Here is a 10,513-nt window from a genome sequence, read left to right on the forward strand (position 1 = left end):
TAGCCATTGCACTTCGACTGCGACACTCCTCCAGCCCCTCTGTCTGGAATTGCTTTCAGCCTGGATTTTGTTCTGAATCTAAACCTGTGGTTTTCCCCAACTATAGTGAAGGTACTTTGCCGTATTCCTATAATCTATATGGTGCACATGCCGGAAAGACCGAGTGTAATTTCCTAAAATGTAATGAGCCATTGAGTTCAGGACAAGGCCTTATTTGCCCTGAATCATCCGGGGCCTTGTTTCCACTTTGTGATTCCAGTGAGCCGACTTCCCACACAGAACCTCTAACACCGGTGAGTTCCATTCAAACCTTTTCTTCTTTCTCTCTTCCTGAACTACACAACTGTCTATATTTACATAGTAATACAACACATTTTCAGGTCTTGTGAGTCCTCTTCGAAAAGCTAGTGTGGCTCAGAAAGTTCTGTTTCAATAGAGTTGGGTGAATTATGATAAAAAATAAGTTTCAGGAAAGAAATTAAAGGTTACAGATTTACAACGTAGAGCATTATCCAAACAGTACTGACAGTGTGTGCTGTTAGCTCCACAACAAAACAAGTGCACAGTTTTTAAACGTGATTGAAATTTACCTGTTGATTTTCACTTTTTTGGGACAGAGTCTTGCTATGTAGTATATAGGGTGACCTTGTTACATGACTCACAGGGTATCCCAGGCTGCACTGGAAATTTATACTATGTGGCAGAAGCCAGCCTAGAACTGGAGATCTTCCTGTCTCAGCCTCCTGGATGCTGGATTACAGGTCTGGATTACATAGGCAAGCATTAAATTGAGTGCTTAATTTCCTGAGCCATGGTGGCCCATGCCTTTAATTCCAGCACTCAGGAGACAGAGGCAGGCCTCAGAGTTGGAAGTCAGCCTGGTATATAGAGCAAGTTCCAGGACAACCAGGGTTGCACAGAGAAAACTGCATGAAACTACTCATTGGCCTCTTCATTGATTTCACTAATGGATTCCTTTCTTGTGTTTATTCCTCATGGTTAGCTTCTTATAGTTACCTAACAGATTAGTGACTTTGATTATTCTAAAAATACATGAAAACTTCCTTGTGTATTTGTGGAATGAAAGAGATTTGCTGAGTTCTTCAGACTCAACTAAGTCCTATCAGCTTTCAGGACAGTGAAATCCTGAAAGAAAGGAAAAACTGGGGCTGGGACACAGTGGTAGAGCCCTACTCACATGATGCTCTGGGTCTTGGGTTTAATGTCCAGCACACACAGAAGGGGAGGCTGAGGGAAAGAAAAGAAGATGCTATCACGCCCATTTCATTTGTTCTGGTTCTTTTTTATTTTTGTATGTGCATGAGTGTTTTGTTCGAATAATGTCTGAACACCACTTTCATGCCCAGTTCCTGAAGAGGCCAAAAAAGGAAGAGTGTTGGATCCCACGGGGCTGGAGTTATAGATTGATGTGACGACCCCACATAGAGTAGAAATTGTAGAGTGTGGAAATTGAACACAGGTCCTCTGGAAGATCAGTCAGTGCTCTTAACTGCTGAGCCATTTCTTCAGCTCCCGCTCTGGTTCTTGACATATAATCTTTGAAGAAGAAGGGATGCGGGGGAAAACACTGGATTCTTCTTATAATTTGAAGCCACAAAGGTTTCCCAACCATCCTTGAAGTGGGGGATTCTGAGTTATTGCCTCATGTGGCAAAAGCTACTAGTCAGGTATGCATACAAAACTACCATTTTATACTATGTCTTTGCTTTGTTTCCTCTGACAGTAAAACATAGTAAATGACATCTTTAAAAACAGGCTTCTTCTTTACACAACACCACTTGATGTTTACCTCTTAGTAGTAAACATTTGTTCTATATTTTGTGCTCTTTTCTGTAAATTATTACTTAAGTTTAAATGAGCTTTAGAATAAGAGGTGTATGACTATTTTAAAAATCACATGATGTCTTGCCTCTTTTCTTCTTGTCCTGGAAATTGAGCTCGTAATCTCATGCCTGCTAGGCTTGTCTACTAAGCCACGTCCCTGCCCTTGAATGTCTGAGGCTGATGATGTAGCTCAGTGGTAGAACTCTTGCCTAGAATTCTGAGGTTCCAGGTTCCATTTCCAGTATCTCTCCTCTCCTTTCCTCATCTCCTCTCTCTCTCTTTCTCTCTTTCTCTCTCGATGAAAGGATTGAAATGAAAAAAATTCTGAATATTAACTTTTATTTTCCCAATACTTGTACATGCGTCATGTATTCACGCCAAAAGCTAACCCCTTTGTGAATTCATGGGAAAGTTTACATAGTTGCATGAATAAGAAATTTGAAACCGGAATCCTGTCTGACATGGTGGCTGCTCACTTTTTTCCCAACACTTGGAAGACAAAGGCAGGAAGGACCTCTCAGAGTTCCAGGACAGCCAGGGCTACAGAGTGAGACCCATTCTTTAAACACACACACACACACACACACACACACTGTTGAGATTTTAACATTAATAGATAAGGTAAGAAAATGTATAAAAACTGTCTAAGTAGAATTATGTATATAACACAAAAATTTTAAAGAAACAATGAACTTTATCATTAAAACGGATAAATCTTATGTCTTATGTGGATAATCCATCTATATATTCATTCAGTTTAATTATGAGCCATGCTTGGCGGTATATGTCTTTAATTCCATCACTCTGGAGGCATAGACAGAATGATCTCTGTGAATTTGAGACCACTCTGGTCTATTTAGCAGTTCCAGGCCAGCCTACATAATGAGGCCCTTCCAGGAAAAAAAATGAAATTAACATAATTATGAAATGAACACATATATCATAAAGTATAATGAAAATATGAATGTTATATAACCTTCACACGAAAGTTATTTCTAAAAGTTGTAAAGATATATGCAAAATGAAGCACCATAAAAATGAAATTATAACGATTTGTGTATATCTAGAGAGAGTGTGTGTGTGTAACCCCAAATTTAAAGTGAGTTGGGCTAAGATTAAGCCAAAACAGTTTGGAAAGTTAATACAGAAATATCATTTACAACTCAGATATCAGAAAATTGCTTTTGAAGTACGAATGCAAGAAAATGCTTAGATAATCTAAAATCACAATAATCGGAGAGTACTAGTTTCTTTATCAATCATCTATAATCAGATATTTCAGGGGAGCACACGAGCAGAACCAAGTGCTCTAGAGGCTGAGGCAGGAGCGTTGCTTGAATACAAGCCTTCAAGACCAGCCTGACCGACTCCATTTTTGTAAGACACTTTCTCAAAAAGATAAAAGATGAAAGGGGAGAAGAAGGGGTGAAAAAAGAAAGAAAGGAAGGAAGGAAGGAAAAGGGGAGGAGATGAGAAGGGAGAGAGAAGAGGGTAAAGAAAGGAAGAGAAACGGATAGAGGGAAGGAGGGGAGTGTGATGTCTCAGACGGTGTAGTAACAATTTAGGACTCTGAGCGCCGCTGTTCACCAACTGAAAGAAAAACTCCCGGATCCATCCGGATTTTCCTGTCAGCACCTACACAAAGCCTTGCACATCCTACAAACTGGCTCCCGGACTATAGCAAAACTCAACCTTCTAATTTGGACCACTCTGACTTTCTCCTGAGGAGTAAGTATCATCTGACAGTTGGAGAAAGAAAAGAAGAGCCTAAGGAGTCATCGAGCAGAGAGAACATTCTGAGAAAATTCCGCAGCAAAAGCAACAATGGCTGCCCCGACCAGCCGCCCGCACTGCAGAAGACTGGTCCTCTTGTGTGTGCTGCTGGGGATGCTGTGGGAGGCCAGAGCCGGGCAGATCCGCTATTCCGTGCCAGAAGAGACAGAAAAGGGCTATATAGTGGGAAACATCTCTAAGGACCTGGGGCTGGAGACCCGCGAGCTGGCGGAGCGCGGAGTTCGCATCATCACCAAAGGTAAGACCCCGCTTTTCTCTCTGAGCCTGCGGAGCGGTTGTTTGGTCACCGCGGGCAGGATAGATCGGGAGGAACTGTGCGCTCAGAGCGCACCTTGTCTCCTAAGCTTTAAAGTCCTAGTTGAAGACAGAGTGAAACTTTATGGGGTGGAAGTAGAAGTGATTGATATCAATGACAATGCGCCAAAATTTGAGGACCAAAATTTGATTGTAAAGATCAGTGAAATCGCTGCCCCTGGAGCAAGGTATCGACTCCCAGAAGCGGTTGACCCAGATGTGGGCATAAACTCCCTCCAGAGTTACCAACTCAGCCCCAACCGGCACTTCTCTCTCCACCTGCAAACCGGAGACGACGGAACTATAAACCCAGAGCTGGTGCTGGAGCGCATCCTGGACCGAGAGGAAGAGCCCTCACACCACCTGGTCCTCACCGCCACAGATGGTGGCGACCCGCGCCGCTCCAGCACAGCGCTCATCCAGGTCACAGTGTTGGATACCAATGACAATGCCCCTGTTTTTGACCAACCTGTTTACCGTGTGAAAGTCCTTGAGAACGTGGCCCCGGGCACCCTGCTGCTTACAGTGAGAGCTAGCGACCCGGATGAGGGTGCCAATGGGAAGGTGACATACAAGTTCCGGAAAATTAATGAAAAACAATCACTATTATTCCATCTTCATGAAAACACGGGGGAAATGACAGTAGCGAAAAATCTGGACTATGAAGAATGTTCATTGTATGAAATGGAAATACAGGCTGAAGATGGTGGGGGACTGAAAGGGTGGACCAAAGTGGTAGTTATGGTAGAAGATGTAAACGACAATCGACCAGAAGTGACCATTACATCTCTGTTTAGCCCAGTAAGGGAAGATGCTCCCCCAGGGACAGTAATCGTCCTTTTTAACGCTCATGACCAAGATTCTGGAAGGAATGGGCAAGTTGTCTGTTCCATCCAGGAGGACCCATCTTTTAAGTTAGAAAACTCAGTAGACGATTACTATAGGTTGTTGACAGCCCAGATTCTTGATCGAGAAAAGGCTTCTGAGTATAACATCACAGTGACAGCAACAGACAGGGGAACCCCATCCATGTCCACAGAAGTTCACATCACCCTGTATGTGGCTGACATCAATGACAATCCGCCTGCTTTCTCTCAAACCTCCTACTCAGTCTATCTCCCCGAAAACAACCCCAGAGGCACCTCCATCTTCTCAGTTAGTGCCCACGACCCTGACGAAAATGAGAATGCTAAGGTTACTTATTCCTTGGTGGAAAATACCATCCAGGGGGCACCACTCTCCTCCTACGTCTCCATTAATTCTGATACTGGCGTGCTCTATGCTCTACAATCCTTTGACTATGAGCAGTTTCGAAACCTGCAAATGCAGGTGAAGGCAAGTGACAATGGGCATCCACCACTCAGCAGCAATGTGTCCCTGTCTGTGTTCCTATTGGATCAGAATGACAATGCTCCCAAGATCCTGTATCCCTCCCACCCAACTGATGGCTCCACTGGTGTGGAGCTGGCTCCCCGCTCAGCAGAGGCTGGGTATCTGGTGACCAAGGTGGTAGCAGTGGACAAAGACTCTGGACAGAATGCTTGGTTGTCTTACCGTCTGCTCAAGGCTAGTGAGCCAGGACTTTTCACAGTGGGGCTACGCTCAGGTGAAGTACGCACAGCTCGGGCCCTTCTAGAGAGAGATACACTCAAGCAAAGCCTTGTGGTAGCTGTACAGGACCATGGCCAGCCCCCTCTTTCAGCTACCATCACTCTGACGGTGGCTGTGGCAGACAGCATCCCTGACATCCTGGCTGACTTGAGCAGTATCAACACTCCTGCAGACCCTGATTCTGACATTACTCTCTACCTGGTGGTGGCAGTTGCTGTGGTCTCCTGTGTCTTCCTACTCTTTGTACTGGTGCTGCTGGCACTTAGGCTACGGCGCTGGCATGCTTCGCACCTGCTGCAGGATGCAATGGGTAGATCCACTGCGGTGCCAACATCACATATTGTGGGTGTGCATGGCGTTCAGACTTTCCTACAAACCTATTCTGAAGAGTTTTCCCTGACACCTGACTCTGGGAAGAGCCACCTAATCTTCCCCCAGCCCAACTATGCAGACACACTCATCAGCCAGGAGAGCTGTGGGAAAAGTGAACCTCTGTGCAGTTCAGTTGAGTCCAAATTTCCAATTGATGACACTCCTTTGGTTCCTGTGAGTTCTGGGGGTTTTTTCTTTATTAAGTATGACAATTCACTCTTAGTCTTGTTAAGCTGATATTTACATATTTGTAACCACTCAAGTTTTCATTGAGTCTAAGCTTCACCCACAACATCTAGAAGGTTTATTGAATAGCCAGAAAGCTCAATGTACAGTAAGCTAGACACCACTGAGATGACTTTCACTTTCTTATTGTGAAACTCCTGTGGATCGGGGCAATCCTCATTGTCCTGCATGGAGAGGGCTGTTCGGATAGAGATAGAATGCCTTGGTTGGTTACAGTAGTTCTCTACAATCTCTACAGCTGCAGTTCTTTTCCTGACATGAATCAATCATTATTCTCAATGCCCTCGTTGTAGCTCTTGCTCCTAGAACAGTTTCTAGAGTGATACTTTTGTAGGGTTGAACCAAAAAGTTCCCCTTTCTTAGGGGAACAACTGGAAACCCACAGTCTCTGCCTCCATATTTCCGTTTCTATGAACTATTGCTTTCCCAGACTGAGGAGGAGTCGAGCTTCAGCTATCATTCCCAAACCCCAGCAAAGCTTTCTGGTTTTCTTTTAATGGTGAAAATTGTGATATCCATTATGATGATAGCATTAAAGGCTTGGGTTTCCTAATGCTGTAGTATCAAGCTATGAAAATTAGTTTGACACTCTTCTTTCAAGTGTAAGCTTGCTCAAGAGAAGTTGCTAATATGGGGAATCAGAATTTTGGCTCCAGCTCAATTCTCCAATCTCTGGGAATGGAAATGAACCTGAACATGGGGTGTAAGTTAGAAATTATTCTCGGGACATGCGGGAAGAAATTCTAAGATTTTCCTGGATTTTAGCTATTAGGAAAAATAATTTATTACTGAGATTTTAAACATAATGTCAGCGTTCAAGTAACAGATGGCATGTGGAACACTTGAAAATACACCCTGGAGATGGGAGAGGTGCTCTGTGAAAAGTCATGTGTGAGACGCCAGGTTCAACCTGTGTCTGAAAAAAGAAAAGAAATGAAACTTGCAAATTTCTATTTACAGCCTGGTGTGGTGGTGCACACCTTTAATCCCAGCACTCAGGAGGCAGAGGCAGGCAGATCTCAGAGTTTGAGGCCAGCCTGTTCTACAAAGTGAGTCCAGGAAAGCCAGGGCTATGTAGAGAGACCCTGTCTAAATTTTTTTCCTATTATAAACTTACGTTGCATAGATACATTGATGACTGATGATGCTTGTATGGATGTAGAGAACTGTGTGCTTAGTATGGAGTTTAAAATGTCTAGATGTTGATATTAAGGTATATTCTGGATATATAGACATTTTAGTCTCTTCAAGCATTCTTCCAGCACTACAGGTATAACTCATGGGTAGAGAAGTTGTGCATAGCTCCTGGTTCAATCTGCAGCACCTTAGAAAAGAAGCAAAAGAACTTATTCTTTCTTACTTAAACTGATAGGAGAAAATAATTCTTTGGGGATCTTATTATTTTAATAATGACATATGGATTTTTTAAATTTTCTGAAGAGTCATATCTATTTTCAAATCATGAGTTTAAAATGCATGTTGATTTGGGAGAAAGAATAATAACATAGATACCCATGATGTATGTATCTATGATGTGGTAAGTAGATAACTACACAAAACATCACTTCTCTTTTCAATGATTATTAACATATTAATTATGACATTTCCACACGTGTGTGTAATGTGTTTCAATCACACTCACTCTCACTTTGTCACCTCCTACCTCCACCCCTCCCCACTCTTCCCAACTAGCCCCCTCCTACTTGCATGTCTTCCCTGTGTTTCTTTTTTTTTTTTTTAAATATTTATTTATTTATTGTATTGATGAGTACACTGTAGCCAATCTCATTACGGATGGTTGTGAGCCACCATGTGGTTGCTGGGATTTGAACTCAGGACCTCTGGAAGAGCAGTCAGTGCTCTTAACCGCTGAGCCATCTCTCCAGCCCCCTTTGTTTCTTCTTATCAGGATTGTTTACAGAAGCACAGTGAAGACATATTTGTTTCCTTTGGTTTGGTTGACTTTTTGCCTCAGGGTCTCATTGTGTCTCCCAGACTACTCTCATGCTTGCAGACAAATGATTTCACACCCAACTGTTCTTTAGTTTAAAAACACAACATAGGTAAGTACATTGGTGGTGGAGAAGAGTGTGGAATGGTCAGTGTGTGTTGATCCTAGAATATAAATAGGCTGAAAATGAAATTACTGGTATTTTTGTCTCGTTTCTTTAAAAAAGTGTTAAACTACGCTATATGTTTTGTATTTTCTCCTGAATAGCCAGAAAGCTTAATGTACACTAAACAAAGATTGGCCTTATGTTTATCACTGTTGAAGTTAGTTGGTCTGATCTGTTTGTGAAGATTCACAACATAATACATAATGTTCCATAGTGTAGTGTAAGTATCTTTAAAACGTTAAATTCATAAGTATCCACTGTAATCCCATCGTGAGATTAAAATGTGTGGCTATTTCATGACCCCATGTTGCTATACATACATTTTTGGGAAGAGATTTCTAAACAAGATAGACTGCAACTCCACTCAGAGCCTCTGGGCGCCGCTGTCGGCCAGTGCAGAGCAAGCTCTGATGCCCGGGATCCCTCAGTCTCTACGCTGCAATTTCCTGCGCTTGAAACAAATACACACCAAGGGGAACTCTCACTCACACAGACTAAGACACCGATTCCCGGCCCCAAACTGGGGTCCCGCTGTCCGGGACCAAACCGACCTCCACCCCGGTAGACTGCACTCTCTCCTACTGTGAAGATCCGAAGACCTACAGAGAACTCCAGCCAGCAATGGAAAGGAGCAGCGCACAGAGGCAGCGCCCCGGCCGCCCGCAGGTACTGTTTACCCTGCTGCTGCCTTTGTTCTGTCCCGCGCTGGGCCAGCCGGTCCGCTACTCCATCCCCGAGGAGCTGGACCGCGGGTCGGTGGTGGGGAATCTCGCCAAGGATCTGGGGCTCAGTGTCCTAGAAGTGTCGGCTAGGAAGCTGCGGGTTAGCGCTGAGAAGCTGCACTTCAGCGTGGATTCGGAGAGCGGGGACTTACTGGTGAAGGACCGCATAGACCGCGAGCAGATATGCAAAGGGAGGAGAAGGTGTGAGCTGCAGTTGGAAGCTGTGCTAGAAAACCCTTTAAATATTTTTCATGTCGTTGTGGAGATTGAGGATGTTAATGATCACGCTCCTCAATTCGAGAAGAAAGAAACGCGTTTAGAAATCTTAGAATCTGTGTCGATTGGTACACGAATACCTCTTGAGCCTGCCACTGACCCGGACATAAATTTGAATTCAATTAAAGATTACCAGATAAGCCCCAACCCTTATTTCTCGTTAATGGTTAAAGTTAATCCTGATGGTGGCAAAACCCCAGAGTTGTCTCTGGAGAAACTCCTAGATAGGGAAGAACAGAGCTCTCATCGCTTGATACTGACTGCCTTGGATGGAGGGGACACGCCCCGCAGTGCTACCACTCTGATAGAAATATCTGTAAAGGACATCAATGACAACCCTCCAGTGTTTAGCAAAGAGGAATATAGGATCAGTGTTAGTGAAAATCTGCCCCCAGGATCGTCTATATTGGAAGTGACAGCCACTGATGAGGATGAGGGTGTCAACGCTGAGATACGTTACTACTTTCGGAACACTGCCCAGAGTACAAGACACGTGTTCTCACTAGATGAGAAAACAGGCGTGATCAGAAATAACCAGTCGTTGGATTTTGAAGACATAGAGGGATACACCATGGAAGTGGAAGCAAAGGATGGCGGTGGTCTCTCTACACGGTGTAAAATCGTCATAGACGTCCTAGATGAAAATGACAACAGTCCAGAAATAATCATCACCTCCCTTTCTGATCATATCTTGGAGAATTCTCCTCCGGGAGTGGTGGTTGCCATCTTCAAAACGCGAGATCGGGATTTCGGAGGAAACGGAGAAGTCAAGTGTGATCTAAGCAAAGACCTGCCTTTCAAGCTCCAGGCTTCTTCTAGTAACTACTACAAGTTAGTAACCGACGGAGCCCTAGACCGAGAGCAGAACCCACAGTACAATGTCACCATCACAGCCACGGACAAAGGCAACCCAGCCCTTTCTTCCAGTACAACCATCGCTCTGCACATCACTGACGTTAACGACAACGCTCCTGCTTTCCAGAAGTCTTCCTACGTAGTCCACGTGGCAGAAAACAATCCGCCTGGAGCCTCCATCGCTCAAGTCAGTGCCTCCGACCCGGATTTGGGATCCAACGGTCATGTCTCCTATTCCATCATAGCCAGCGACCTGGAGCCTAAATCGCTGTGGTCCTACGTGACCATAAACGCGCAGAGCGGAGTGGTGTTCGCTCAGCGTGCCTTCGACCATGAGCAGCTGCGCTCCTTCCAGCTGACACTGCAGGCGCGCGACCACGG

At 44.3% G+C, this 10,513-nt stretch overlaps 2 protein-coding genes across 2 annotated transcripts; both read left to right on the plus strand.

The window, feature by feature from the left end:
- The first annotated feature begins 3,669 nt into the window (after positions 1–3,669).
- On the plus strand, positions 3,670–6,227 carry LOC114615876 (protocadherin gamma-A9-like). Its single transcript, XM_028761478.1, has one exon. It carries the CDS (start codon positions 3,670–3,672, stop codon positions 6,151–6,153), a length of 2,484 nt encoding a protein of 827 aa, XP_028617311.1. The 3' UTR covers positions 6,154–6,227.
- A 2,349-nt stretch (positions 6,228–8,576) lies between these two features.
- Positions 8,577–10,508, plus strand: LOC114615877 (protocadherin gamma-B6-like; the record flags this gene model as incomplete). Its single annotated transcript, XM_028761479.1, has 1 exon — positions 8,577–10,508. A coding segment is annotated over exon 1 (1,608 nt), but the record flags the coding sequence as incomplete, so codon positions are not given.
- Between the last annotated feature and the right edge of the window lie 5 nt (positions 10,509–10,513).

This window comes from Grammomys surdaster, unplaced genomic scaffold (genome assembly GCF_004785775.1).
Source record: "Grammomys surdaster isolate TR1022 unplaced genomic scaffold, NIH_TR_1.0 178088, whole genome shotgun sequence".
In the NCBI taxonomy this organism is placed as follows: Eukaryota; Metazoa; Chordata; class Mammalia; order Rodentia; family Muridae; genus Grammomys; species Grammomys surdaster.